Genomic DNA, 15,215 nt, shown 5'->3' with positions numbered 1-15,215 from the left:
GCCCTCTGCTTCTCTCCAGGGCAGGCTGGGGGGCAGGTGGGGTGAGCTGCTTCCCCTGCTCTCGCCTCCGCCCATCCGGAGGGACCTGCTCTGGGAGCAGCCGCCAGCCCACTGACCTCCACTCAGCCCTGTCAGCTGTGACAGGGCCCAGGTACCAGCAGTGGCTTGGTGACACAGACGCCGTTCCCTTGGGCCATGGCAGGGACATTCAGACTCACGTCCCTGAATGGCATCCAGCGGGGAGCACATTTTGTCAGTTGCACACAGGCACCCAAACCCACTTTTGCTCCTGAGGGGCTCTGTGTATGCTTTCACTGGGGGGTAAACACCCACTTGTAGGGGTAGGTGCCCACGATCACCCTGTGGTGTGTGGTTAATCTGCCTTGCCCGAAAGAGACCAAGAGGTTGAAAGCAAAGGGAAAGGACAATGTTGATTACGAACAAACTCAGAAAGTCAGAGAACAGCCTGGGTCTGGTGGACAAGTTTGATTGTGTTAGTATCATGTCTGGACGGTGTGATATCTAATTGTGAAGACAGAGAGATATCCAGTGCCAGCCGTGGAGTACCATCCAAACTGGGAGCAGGGGGCTCACGGGACTGAGGGGCACCTTTGGTTGAGTCAAAGGGCCAAGACAAGGTGTGAACTTGGAGTTCTGAGCTCTCTTCCTACTAGCTGCTGCACTCTCTAAAACGCCACCATTAGAACCACAGAAATGAGTTTTAAAGGACTTGCTAGTCAACTCATCTAAATCCCCATGTTATAGGTTGAGAAACGGAAACCAAAGTAAGCACTTGGTGTTCACTCCTTCACTGCTCAGTCTAGGAGTCTTCCTTCCTCCCTCCCTCCCTCTTTTCTTTCTCTTGAAATGCAAATAAAATTGGAAAGTGTACAGATGTCAAATTACCAAGCAAGTTATCTTGGTGTATTCAGTTTTCTAGCAAAATTCCCCTCTGGCAGAGAAGACTCTAGGACCCAGGAGAGGGGGGCAAAGTTCTGGAAGAAGTTGGGGGGGGAGTAGAAAGAGAAAGGGGCACAGGAGAAATGGGAGGCACCACTGAGGCAGTGAGGTGTAGCAAAGTGTCCCCTGGTCCAGGACTCAAAAGACCCTGGGTCCTGTCCCACATCTGCCACTTGCTCACCCTGGGACCCCTGGCAAGTCATGTAAGTGTTCTGAGCCTCAGTTTCCCCATCAGCAAAATGGGAGCAATACCTACTTCACAGGTGCCGTGAGGATCAAATGACCAGTGGCTGTGAGAATACCCAATCAATACATGCTCATTGATTCAGAATGTGCAGATTATCATACCTCTGCAAGGTCAGGAACCCACCCAAGGGAACCTTGATTCTAAGGGGAATATGTGCAGCCTGTAGCCCCCGTAGAATTAAAATGGACCAAAATGTTGCCAGTAAGAAAACTGCCAAAGAACTTGAGCAGGTAGGTCAATTTTTTAAAATCTGGGAATACTGGTTTTTTGGTTACTTATTTTTGGAGGCAGGGGTGGGGAATTAGTTTGAACTGAATTATTTTGAAAGATCAGTCATTATTTGCTTGGCAGTCGTATGTGTCCACAATCCAAGTGACATTTTGGGGTACTTAACACAGGTCCTGGCATAGGAGTGTGTGTCCAGTGAAAAATCAATCCCTTGAGAAATTAATGACTCATCAGCCCTAGAGTCACTGTAACCTTATTATTATTAACAGGTTCCAGGTTTCACAAACACGCATCCATTTAGTAGTTCTCATACAGATGAGCTACGTGCTACATGCTCTGAAGATAGGACCTCTGAACCCAGGAAGTATCGCAGTAAGTCCCAGATGAGTAGAACAGAAGAAAAAGAGCACTGTCTTGATCAAGGAGGTCCATTTCCCAGTTTTCCTTCACATTTCAAATCTCTGTTTAATTGTACTAAAAGTGGGTGTCCTGGGACTGTCTGTCAAGTTGTCCCCAAGTCCCTGCTAAGACCTAATCACGTGGGTTTAAGTTCCACCTTCTTGAAGTTTCCTCAGTGGCCACTAGTGGAGGGCTTGTACCTCCCTGATCTCGTCTGAGGCTGACTGCTTCCAGGATAACAAAGCCCTAAGACAAACTCTCCACATTTGTTTCATGGAAGCTTTCCAAAGTGTCCCTTTAGCATGCTACTCTTGTGAAATTGACTGAGAAGGGCAGAGAGGCAAGAGAGGGAAAATGCCAGATTTTCCCCTTTGAATAGTCTTGTGGCAATCGATGTATATAATATATATTGAGTGTGTGTAATACCTTTAATTCACAACTTCAGTGAATATTTGGTTTAGAATTATTTTTGCCTGTATTTCAAAATGTACAAAGGTACATAAGGTTCCTCCCATGTGGCAGCATGATATTTAAGAAACATTGAGATATTTGAGGTGACAGTGGAACCCCAGAGATGGGACCAGCCAGTCCATGGAGGTGTTTGATGTCCTCCTGTGTTTTTAGGGATCCTAATGCCCACTTTGAACTCAATTGTAGCCGAGAAAAATATCTGAAAATTCCCTCGGATCGTTTGGATTTGCATCCATTTCTAATGTTTTGCATGCTCATTTGGTGTTTCTGAAAATCTCTCTAGAGCCTTCCTGGTCTCGAAGGTTATTTTAGCCGGAGACGTTCTGGAAGATAACCTTATATTCTTGGGCTGGTTTGACTCTGTGCTATTAACAGTAGGTGATCAATTTGCAGTAGTAATTATAATACTCATTTGGCAGGTCTAATGCAATTTGAATTCAAACTGGAAAGCAAGCTAGATCTATAAAAAAATCAAATGCAAGTGGGATCTAGTATTTTTCAGGGTAATGGGGTCTGTGCCTTTCTGATCGCCTCCTCCCTCCCATGACTCCAGGTGAGAACGAAATCAACTAACTGACTAGTTAGTCATCCATCTCGCCTTTGTGCAGAGTAAACCTCTCTGGATTCGAGGTTACTGAAAGAATAAAAAAGGCCTCCAATGTATGATTAAGAAATGATGTTGTATAGAACCAGTTCACACTTTCCACTTGATTTGTGGGAAAATGTTTAATGATTGTGTCAGGAACGATACCAATCTCTCTCTGGGGACACAAAAATGAACAAGTCAATACCTGGCCTCAAGCAACTGTCCACCTAGTAGATGAAACAAACAAATAAAAGGAATGACCAGTGGTGTCGGTAGAGTGGGAAAGAAGGTGAGGAAGGTTTCGTAAGTACAGGACACCTGAGTTATGTCTTAGACGATGGGTAGGAGTGCTCCGGGCAGACAAGTGCCTGGAAGGGCATTTCTAGCAGAGAGCACAGTGTATGTCAAGTAGTGAGGACAAGAGAGGGGAGATGAGCCTGAGAAAAGTAAGCAGGGATCACATCATAACAGGCCTGGACGACCTTACCTTTCCTCCTGCAGATACAGGGGACTTGCAAAGGATTCTAAATAGCAAATGACATAATCAGAATTATGTTTATAAAAATAATGATGATAGTGAGGAGAAAATGGAGAGAAGGAGACACATTTGGAGGCTGTTGGGATACTTCAGGCTAGAGGAGAAATAGACCAATAGAGAAATAGAAATAGAAACATAGAGGGATTTTAGTCCCTGGAGAAGGTGTTAGACTCATTTCTCTCATTCTAGCTTCTGCTGAGCATTCTTATACAGAGTACAGGACATTTTAATAGCAACAGTTGAAAACAATAAGCTGTTTAAGAAAATGTTTTTAATGATTCAAATTAATGATAGTTTAAAATTCTGGGTGTCCAAAAGGAATATGAGAAAGGAAACTTCACCCTGTTCTTTTCACAATAAACAGACCTACCTCCTCATGAACAGTATTTACACCTATAGTTTGGTAATAATATTACCAAAGATTGCATGGAGATCTCAGTTCACTAGGGAATTCCTAGGATACGAACCTAAACATTTAACTTATTTAAAGGTGCCATCTGTGGCAGGTATAATCATTCTCTGAAGAATATCTTTACCACCTAAGGTGAAAATAATCCACTTTTAATCCACTTTTTTCATATTAGGGGAAGGGTAGGAAGACAGGGAGGCAGCTGGCTCATGAGGAGAGATTATTTTCTTTAGCAGTCCATTTTCTGATGTTTTGGAATTAAGCTAAATTGCGTTAGGTAAACTTTTGAAAGCTGTCACTTTGAAAGAGCAAGCTGCCAAGTTTCCAGCTACAATATCTCTCTCAAAACCAAAGGAAAAAAAAAAGGTAGCTTAGCAATGAACTGTTCTGTTCTGTTCTGTTCTGCCAGGAACTGGGCTTGGACAGGGAGAAGCAAATTCCTTTCCTGTTTGTGGCGAATGGAGCCTGAGTGATGAGAAGGCTCTTTCAACCTAAACTACGTCTTGTTAAGCCAGTAAACGAAGCAGAAATCAATATTCCAGCTTAATAAATGTTAACTGAGTGCCTGCTACATGGGAAGGAGCAATGGACAAGAAAAAGAACTATGATATTTTTATGCCTATGACCATATCTTATGACACCATCTGTAGAGAGTCCTGAGATATATATATAATACCTGAGATTACCAGGTATTATAAGAACCATATTTGGTGGTGCCCTAATCAACATCTATATCCATGTCTTGAATGGCAACATAAAATAGTGCACTTATGAAATTCCTGGAGGACAGGAAATTAGGGAGGATGTTAATATAGTGAATATATACTTAGCGTCTAAAGTTATCTTAAGAATTCAGAACAGTTAACCAAATACAATAGGATGAAACTTAATGTGAATACATGTAAGACCTTAAAACTGAGCTAAAAAGAAAAAAACAGTTGCATTGATAGAAATGGCTGAATAACAACATGAGAAAATGACTTATAGGGGTCTGGACTGAGTTTTAATCCACTACTGGTAGAAGTGACATCAGAATGTATTTATAAGCATTTTGCTTCATCAGATGCTTAATGTAAATCAACCATAAGAGTATTCAAAACACTAATGGTATCTTGGACTGAAATCATAGAAATATACTATTTATTTTGAAAGATGCAGTGTTCTCATTGGTTTTCATTGGAAAAACCATAACCAGAGTAATGTACTTAATTCTAGGAAAAACGCTATAAGAGAGAAATTCATAAAATGGAATATGTATATTTCAGAACACAGTAATGGGTAGAAGGTCTGGAAATAATTTCTTAAAGAACAGTTGAAGATATGGAGAATGTTTTACTCAGAGAAACCCTAACAATAGTCTTTATATACCAAAAGAGTGCCAGATGAAATGAATAGAACATGTTCTATATTTACGCAGAAGTTGGAACCAGGATCTATGGTTAGAAAAATTACAGGGAAGAAGAAGTCAGTTCATCTTATAAGGATTTTTCAAATAATTGGGTGGTTTAAAAATGGCCTGTTTGCTTTATAAGATAGTGGGTTCCCTGTTCAGATGGAGGCTAAAAGCCTAAGTATTAGGATTTTCATGGAGATGTTTCGTGCAATACATAGCAGGTCTACCAGGTGGTCCAGAAAGTACCTTTGCCCTCTGAGATTCTGTGAGGGTGCAGTATCAGTATATTCCATTGGTGCTGATGAGTGGAGAGCTGATTAAACCCTTTTCTGAGGGATGAGGTTTTTAGACGTTTTAAAAAAATAAAACAAAGCATTATTAAAAGTCATGGCTCTAAGAAAGAGGGCCAGATGAGTTGATTACAAAGGCTCTTCTCAGTTGGGACGTTTATGATTCTCCAGCTCTTTCTGAAGCTGGTTTAGCACTGGGGATTGTGACCTTAATAAGACCAGAGAACTTAGGAGGAAGGCAGCTTGGAAGAGAGAGCTATAGAAATACACGTCTTCACATCACAGCCTAATGGAAGGAAACGGCCCTTCAGGGGACCATGTACCACAGGGTTCTGAGAGGAAGCAAAAATAAAATTGCATCTTGCACTTTCTGTTTGCTATAATGTTGCAGTCAGAATAGTCCGTTGAGCACCATGTAAAATATAAAGTGGCTCCATCACAGTTCCTAGTCAGCAAGCTCAAAGGAAGCCTCTGGTCCCACTATGCACCAGGCATAGAGTCAGACCCATTGAACTGTTAGGTCATTGAATCTTTGTAGAAATTCTCAAGATATTAGGATCTTCATTTTGAAGGTGAGAAAACTCAGCTTCTGAGAGGCAACATCCCTTAACTAAGTAATTATGAGACCTGAGATTCAAACTCAGGATTACCTGGACTTTGAATTCATCAAGGGTGTTGCAGGGACTCCTAGACTTTAGACCTATAGAGTACCTCAATGAACCCAATTTCTCCATTTTGCCTATGAGAAAAAATGAGGCCAGAGAACACCAGGGGTCCTGCACAGGATTCCTGTGTAAAACCAGAGGAAATCACTGAGTCTTTCAGGGTGAAGCCCCAGCTCTCTATGTACACTGAGTCCACAGCCATGAGGACAAACCATGCAACAGTCAAGATCAGGAAAAGGGAGGGAAGGCAAGAGGTCAGTGCACACCCACCACCTCGCCCAGCTTTCTCTCTCCAGTGCCCCTTTAGAACTCCAAATGCATACCCAGAACTCTGTCTTTAGACTAGATCTTCTAAACTGCAGTGTAGACGGGTAGTTAGAGTTACCTTCACATTCAGTGATCATTTTCAGAGGGAATGGGAAAAAAGCAAGAGGAGATCTAACTTTTATCCAGTGCTATCATGTCTCAGGTAAATATATAACTGACATTTACACTCCCGATTCAAAAAATCAGAGGAAAAGCCTGTAGATTTCGGCGTCACACCAGGGTTTGCTTCCAGATTGGTTGTTTAGTAGCCAGGGAAATTAAGTCTTGTTTCAGCATGTGCAAAGTGGAAACAATCCTACCTACCTCATAGGAATGCTGGTATCCTTCCTCCATGCCTGTTCCCTCTGTTTCCTGCCTTTGAAGGACAAGATCTACTTTTAGAATTAAAGAAGGGGGCTGTGGGTTGACCTTTCCTGAAGTAAGAGGAGAATTTTGGACTGATGATCAATTTTGTCCTTAGAACATCCCTTGCAGGCTTTGTCAGATTTGATTCCTCCCTTTTTAAAGCTAAGAAAATTGAAGTGGTAGTCCCTGCTTATCCCAACGTGTGGAAGCTGTAGTCATCGTGGGAAGCATCTGACATAACGAAAACCAACATGAGGCTCGGAAGTGAAGCCTTGAACTCAGGTGCTAGTTCCTCTGTGTCTAGACCTATTGATAGGCATTATCAGCACAGCTTTATTATCCCAAAGTGAGTGCCATGTGGTCTGAGATGAGATCAGAAGGGGAAAAAGCTTTTTAAAAAATCTTCTTTGAAAACAAGGATGTCACAAGAGACTGGCTCCCAAATCTACCAGCCCCCTGTATAGAGTTTTATCTAATAAACCTTACTACCTTGCATCTTCAGGAAAAATAATCTTGTTTTTCGAGTTTGTGTTTAAACCAAAGTTACTCAATGGTTTCTCTTGATTGTTTTCTTTGTGTATAGACTACCTTAATGTTACGGATGTTCACCTGTTCAAGGAGAGATGGGACAGCAACAAAGTGGATCACCACACTGACAAATACAACAACAACAAGCTGATTGTACGTAGAGGACAGTCTTTCTACATCCAGATCGACTTCAATCGTCCCTATAATCCTAGAAGGGACCTCTTCAGGGTGGAATATGTCATTGGTGAGTGCCATGTGCAAGCCCTATTCATGACAGTCATGATACCATGGGTCATAATGGAGGAAGGGTAAGGTATAGTTGTGTTATTTCCTGGAATCATACTTTAACAGTTGGCTGGAGCTGGGATTACATCCAACCCCTGGACCACTCTGTACTCTAAGATGGGTCTGATACAATGCCGAGCATCAACATATTATTTGCCTAATCAGGCAAAAATCTGGTATAAGTCAAAGTGAATACAATTGGCATAAAATGTTAATGTGTACGTAGAGAAAAGCATACATGGCTGATATATGTGTAATTTAATAAGGTTTTTAGAAAGCAATTTGGTATATCTGTTAATATTAGAAATACATATGAGCTTTGATCTAGCAATTCCAGTCTTAAAAATCTATACCAATGATATCTAAAATCTTAAAATCCACTTTTTAAAAGTGGGTATTATTTACTGCAGCATTGTGTATGGTGACAAATAAAACCCTAAAAGTAAACAACTCTCAATAGTGGAATGGTTGAAAGTACTGTGATATATTCACATAATGGATTGTGAATTTGACCCATGCCAGATGACTTTAAGAGAGGTAGTGAGTGAGAAAACAAAATGTAGAAGGGTATACATAAGATCTTCTATACATGTGTGTGTAAATGTACATGTGCATGGATCACTACTGTGAGTTCAGAAAAGAATATGAAGCACACACACTGGTGTTGATATGGGTTCCATATTGGAAATACTGCCAAAATAAAGGCAAGAGAAGCAAAAGGAAAGGGAACCAAGCAAGAAAGGTAGAAAAAAAAGTGACCATGATATGATTATATGGAGGCATCTATGTAAAATCATTGACCTGTGGGAATAAATATAAAGAAATTAAATGTAATAAAATTAAAACTAAAAATACTTCCTTGGGAAAAAAATCTATGGCCACTGATCACTTGAGGAACATAGTTTGTGCTTACTTGAATTTACAATGCAAATTTGTATATAAATGTGGAAAAATTGGTTGAAGACAGAATAGAAGGGGGAGAGGAGAAAAGAGATCCTTGAGTCAGAATAAACAACATCAGTGCAGTGCTTGGGTTCTACATAGAATTGTTTGTTATCCCAGTTGTGTGAAAAGAAAAGGGAAAACAAAATTACTGTTCCTGTGTGTTAGGCAAAGTGAAATAACTCCAATTTAATTTAGGGAGCAGACTCTTATTGTTAATATTTTTAAATAATGGGTACTTCAGGTGAGAGAAGAATCCACAGGTAATTTTTTAACAATATTTTAAAATATGATGAAAACTTATTTTATTTCTTTCCCTAAGTTCATTTCTCTTTCTTTTGTATATATGTGTGTGCATGTACATGCTTGTTTGGATTAGATATGATTAAAATGTCCTTGACACATTTTTAGTAAAAGGATCACTCCATGCATGTCAGTAAATACCCATAGTTTTGTTCCAACTTAATGGGAATTTTTACCTTCACCTTTATAGCCAAATATTTCAGGCAGTGAGAAGAGGACAGGGAAGCTTTGTCCCTGCACTGGACTTGTCTGAGGTCTCAGATCTTCTCCCACACCTTTTCATAAAATAACTATAATAATGAAAGTCTTAGGAAGAATAAGATGAATGTCTTAGATTGGGTTTCCAGGAAACAAACTCTGAGAAGGAGATTTGTGTGGAACGAGTTTACTGGGGAGCACTCTCAGGGTCAACATCAGTGTGGGAGTGAAGGGATCAGTGTTGGGCAGAGAGTGGGGCTGAACTCCAATGAGCAAATGCTTCAGTGGATCCCATGGTGAGCTCTGGAGCTGGATTGTATCTTTAGAGTTGTCCAGTCTTGGGGCAAGGGCATGGGTCATTTACACTCTAGCATTGACAGTCATTGGCTACAAGCTACCCCTAGGGAGGGAAAAAATAGTGTAGTTGGGTCTCCATGGCTGAGGGTAAACCCATGAGAGCAGCTCAATGAGAGCTGTGAGCCGCCGGCACTCCCAGCATCAGGGCAAGGATGCCTCTGTCCTAAACACAAACGGTCTGGGTAGCAGACCACAGAATCCACTACAGCAAGCATTCAAAGTCTTCTCTTTTTATAAAAAGACATAGTACTACTTTTGTTCCTTCAGCAAAAAGGTGGGGGAGGAGAAGCATAGCAAATTTGCCTTTGAGATAAAAAATCTATGTATTTTTAAAAACAGCATATCTCATAAAACTCAACGTCAAACCCCCCCCCCCACAATCCAATCAAAAATGACAGAAGACTTGAAGAGCCATTTTTCCAAAGAAGATATACAGATGGCCAACAGGTACATGAAAAGATGCTCAACATCCCTAGTTATTAGAGATATGCAAATCAAAACCACAATGAGGTATTATATCACACCTGTCAGAATGGCTAACATCAAAAATCTACAAATAACAAATGTTGAAGAGGATGTGGAGAGAAGGAAGCCCTCCTACACTGTTGGTGAGAGTGTAAATTGGTATAGCCACTATGGAAAATAGTACAGAGCTTCCTTAGGAAAAAAAAAAACTAAAAATAGAACTACCATGTGATCCAGCAATTCCTGAGTATATATCTTTAAAGAACCCCAAAACACTAATTTGAAAAGATAAACACACCCCAGTGCTCATAGCAGGACTGTTTACAATAGCTAAGACATGGAAGCAACCCAAATGCCCATCAACGGATGATTGGATTAAGAAGATGTGCTATATACAAACAATGGAATATTAGCCATAAAACAATGAAATACTGCCATTTGCAGCTACATGGGTGGACCTAGAGAATATTATGCTAATTAAATAAATCAGAGAAAGACAAATACTATATGTATTTGTATATATCATTTATATGTAGAATCTAAAAAATAATACAAATGAATGTATATACAAAACAGAAACAGACTCATGGACATAGGAAAAAACTTGTGGTTACCAAAGGGGAGAAAGAAGGGGGAAGAGACAAACCAGGGGTATGGGATTAACAGATACAAATTACTATATATAAAATAGATAAGCAAACAAGGTCCTACTGTATAGCAGAGGGAATTATACCCATTATCATGTAATAACATTTAATGGAGTATAATCTTCAAAAATACTGAATCACTATGCTGTACACCTGAAACTAACACAATATTGTAGATCGACTCCACTTCAATCTTCAAAAAATGTAATTGCTCTAATGAGAAGAGGTAACTGTCGAATGTGAACTGGAAATGAAATTCAGTGCAAATGTTTGGATATGTGGGTGTACCTCAGTTTCAAGAAACCTAGAATGTGAAAAAGTGATTTAAAAAACAGAAAAGAGAATACTTTGTAAAAAAATAAAAGACACATAAAAGTCTCTTCAGATATTTATTTTAGGGTGTTTATAACACAGTTAGATTTATCAACAAAGACCAATTTACGCACCACTTTTAAAGACTGTAACTATTGAATAGAGAGACCTATCGTCATATTAAAAATATGGAGAAAATAACCACACTTATTTGCTTCCAGTCTGCATTTCTTTGTTATTGTTCTTTTGTCTTTCCCTGTGACTTTATATAAGATGAGCTGGGATGTCTTAATACCCTAGAGTTTTCTTCTGTGGCTGTCCTCAGAACCTAGGGTCATGGGACTTATTTATATGTGATTCTGCCTTCAAATCAAGCTTCTTTCTTTTTAAATATTTAAGTAAATAGCCTCTCAGGTGGTCCCAGATTTAACCATCGTACACTGGGTTCTCGGAGCAGAGAATGTGAACAGGGAGCTACTGGCTTTCCTCTGCCAGGGCCTCACTAGCTTGTGCTGCAGACGCTCTCAGCGCTTTGATAACTGCGTTCATTAGTTGCTGGCCATGCACCGCCCTCTCTGTGAGTTATGTGGGAGGTGTTAATGAACTTGAGGAGGTGGGTGTGACTGGAAAACGTGCCTGGTCATCTGTGGGGCCTTTTCTCTCTTTCCACCCCTGAGCCTGCAGCCATGACAAATCATGGAAGGCATGGGGTAGAGTGTTAATTACAGGTTTCCTTAACCCGTAGCTGGGGCTGTGAGGACCTAGGAACAACTTGTGGTGTTAATTTGCTGTTACTTTCGCATGGGCTCCCTACTGGTGTGATACTTCTTTGAGGTAGAGTCATTCCAAGGACAGAATTTGCAGCTATCTTCCTTACCAGCCTGCCCCCCTCAAAACAACAGACTTCCCCTACCCAGTGAGCCCTCCAGAGTGGCTGCAGGGTTCTTGGGCCAGTTCCTTTCTCCCTGGAGTCCCATTGCGGGAGCACAGGGATGTTGAGGCCAGCACCTCAGACATTCTCTTGACCTTTTTCCTCAGTCCCTCAATGGCTCCCAGAGTGCCAGGTTCATATTTCTGGGTACCTCAGAAAGAAGAGGGGAAGGATGGTACCAGCAAAGCCTGCCCCTCTCATCAGAAGAGCAAAGTCTTCCCAGAAGCCCCAGCAAACTATTGATGTCTCATTTGTTACCCTTACCTGTAAGAGGAGCTGTGAAAGTAGTTCGTTTTTCCAGTCTCTTCAGAGAGGGACAAGGGGAGCTAAGCATGGATGCTGGTAGACACCCAGTGGTGTGTGCTAGAAGTCCCTTCCAGCTGTGCAAACCTGGGAGTCCAAAAGTGCAGCCTTTTCTGAGCACAATGATGGAGGTCATTCATGGGTACAGTCATCACATGGCCAAGCATTAATAGGACCACATCAACTGCATATATTCTGCATTATTAACCCCATTAAAACACTGAAATGGCCTCAAGACTTCAATATTTCTATTTCACCTATCTCTTGAGTAGTGTTTATCTAAAGCCAGCTGGGGTGACAGACTGCTGTGTATTCAGGATAGGAGTGACATGAACGATTCTTATTTAGAGGGCTTGAGACTGGAGAGAAGGTGCTCAAAGGAGAGAGGGTGAGAGCCTGGATTCAGGCAGTGGTTGTAGAGATGGAGAGGAGAGGTGGGATTTGAGAAATGTTTAGGAGAGAAAACTCTACTGGACTTGTGATTGGTAGTCTTCATGGAGTTACTGGGAGGATAGTCAGCTACAGCTCGCAGGTTGCTGGCTTGTGTGCTGCTGATGATAGGTGCTAGCACTCCCAGACGAGATAAGGAATGGAGGGAATTCAGGAGAGGAAAACTGAGTGTGGGAAGTGATAATAATGCTAATGGCTCCCATTGATAATTCACTTACTGGCACAGGGTACTGAGCAGAGGTGCCACATGCTGCCCATTGAACTCTTCACGCACCCCTCTGGGCATTGGACTGTAGTTATCTCCATCTTTTCAGTGATTAAGGAACTTACCCAAGGTCACGTCTGGAAAGTGTTAGGGCTGTAATTCGAATCCAGGCATTCTCTCCTAATCAATGCATAGGACCTCTGCCAATGAAACAGTAGTGATATAAATGAGATTCTATTTGATCCTGCTGAGTTTGAAGTTCTTGAGGGATTTCCAGGTAAATATGTCCAAGAGATGGTCCCATATATCAATCTGAAGCTTAGGGAAGAGGTTTGGGTTGGATATATGGAAATTTGGATATCATACATACAAAGATGGGCAAGATCATTCAGAAAACATAAATCAAGTGAGAAGTGGATGGAGGCTTTAAATCTTGGGGAAAAACAACTTTTAGGGAGTCAGTCCAAGAGCTGACACCCCTGGAGGAGACAAAGACCACGTGATCAGATAAGTAGAAGGGCCATCAGGGAAGTGCAGTGCCACTAAATCCAAGAGAATTGGGTGTTAAAGAGGAAATTGTTTCATCTTTTTGGAAGAGAAGAAAATTTAGATGATATCTGGAGAAGAATGTGAGTAAGAAGAGGGGAATTTTGTCTTGGGTGTCTGTTTCAGGATTGGAGGTACTTGAACTTGTATGTAGGCAGAAGGGAAGAAGCCAGTGGAGGAAGAATCCTGAAGATTCAGGAGAATGCTGGAGAAAATAGAAGCATAGCGTCAAGTGGCTTGGATGAGGGGAAGACACAGCAGAGGAAGACTTTATCTTCTGAGGGTGTTGGAAAAGAGGTAGGGTGAGTGTTAGTATATTAGGTGGAGAGATAGGAAACTGATTATCATGCCTGATGACCTCAACTTTATCAAAGACCTAGGAGGTGAGCAGGTGCTACAGGAGCTTAGGGAGGAAAAGGACCATCTCTCATATCTGAGAGCATCACCCAAATCCTTAAAAACTAAGCACCCCTGTGGACTTAATGTGTCAGAAAGTCCAGGTAAAATCACCATCCGTGGCTGTCACAGACACAGCACAGTTTCTCTGATGACAAATGTCTTGCCCCAAATCATACAGCTCGAAAGATGTAGAGAAATTTCCTAGCCAATGCTCTTCCCACTATTTTATGCAGCATTTTGATGAAAATGGGCTACCTGTTTCATTATTCTGAAGCAACACTGATATAGGATGTCATTTCAGATTTTTGCTGCTGTGTGTTTGTGCATCAATGATCAGCGTGTTCATTCTTAAGTGCTTCTATGAAGTGACTGATAATGGCATCTAAGAATCTAGGACAGTGTTACCCAGAGTGTGCTCTCTATGAACACCTGTCATGTGTGATGTTCCTTGAAAAAAAAGTTCTGTGGTCAAATGTATTTGGGTCATGCTGTGTTTCCTGCCTCTTCTTGGAGAGTTCCAGCACACATTAGTATATTAAAGGCTCTGAGGGGGCACAAAGTCAAAAAAAGAATCTTCTTTAGCCTAACTGTCCCAAAATTGTTTGCAAACACTACTCCACCATATTTTACTGTTATGATACCCTTTAGTAAAAGAACTCACTCTAGGAAATGCCAAACTACAGTTGCAAATTACCTTTATTCTGTAGAACACTGAGAAGAGTGGATGATGGAACTTGCATGCATTTGTAGTCAATGTGCTACGGTAACTTAGCATAATATCTGTTTTTTTCTTTTTGACACTTTTTGTGCCAACATTAAAATAACTCTATCAGTTTGGCATTCATATTCAGTAACTTTTCAAAAATGATTACTTTCCTTTTTTATATTTATATATTTATTTTCCAGATTTTTATTTGGCTTCTTTTACCATGAAGCCAGCTTACTTTCCTTTTGAATGTGTTTATTGAGCTTTTATTGATAACCTTGCATGTGCAAAGCACTGCATTGGTATTAAAGTAGTAAGATATGTTTATCCTTTGCCCTCGAAGAGTCTGGAGAGGATAGTCTGAACACTAGAGGTTGAGTTCAATGCCAGCCTCTTGGACAAAACTTCTGGAAAGCACCTTGGAGAGAGAGATTGACCATGCGGCTAGTTGGTAGAGACCCCCAGCCAGTGCTATTTGAGCTGGGTATCAAAGGATGAGTAGAGGTTGCCCCAGTGGAATGGAAAAAAATGGGAAAGGTCAGTGGAGAAAGAAAAGTTGGAAGCATATTGACAATCTTGTACACCTAGATAAGAAGTTTAGATGTTATTCTATAAGTAGCCAGGAGCCTCTATGGAAGAGTTTTAAGCAGAGATTTAGAAGATCTAAGTTTTAAATTTTTAGATTACTGTGGCAGGGTAAGGAAGATAAACTGGAGGTCTGAGATTATTGTTGGGGACATAAGTAAGAGACTTGAGGGGGAAATCTTACTAATAGATGAC

At 41.0% G+C, this 15,215-nt stretch overlaps 1 protein-coding gene across 1 annotated transcript in view; it reads left to right on the top strand.

Annotated features, from left to right (window-relative positions):
- F13A1 (coagulation factor XIII A chain) overlaps positions 1-15,215 on the top strand; it is a 136,695-nt gene that overhangs the window by 564 nt on the left and 120,916 nt on the right. The window contains exon 2 of the mRNA XM_060110217.1: positions 7,442-7,630. Coding sequence (XP_059966200.1) covers positions 7,442-7,630 — 189 coding nt within the window. The remainder of the gene's footprint in view (positions 1-7,441; positions 7,631-15,215) is intronic.

This window comes from Mesoplodon densirostris, chromosome 10 (assembly GCF_025265405.1).
Source record: "Mesoplodon densirostris isolate mMesDen1 chromosome 10, mMesDen1 primary haplotype, whole genome shotgun sequence".
Taxonomy (NCBI): Eukaryota; Metazoa; Chordata; class Mammalia; order Artiodactyla; family Ziphiidae; genus Mesoplodon; species Mesoplodon densirostris.
The sequence above is the reverse complement of the archived record's forward strand: the minus strand, read 5'-3'. Positions and strand labels throughout refer to the sequence as shown.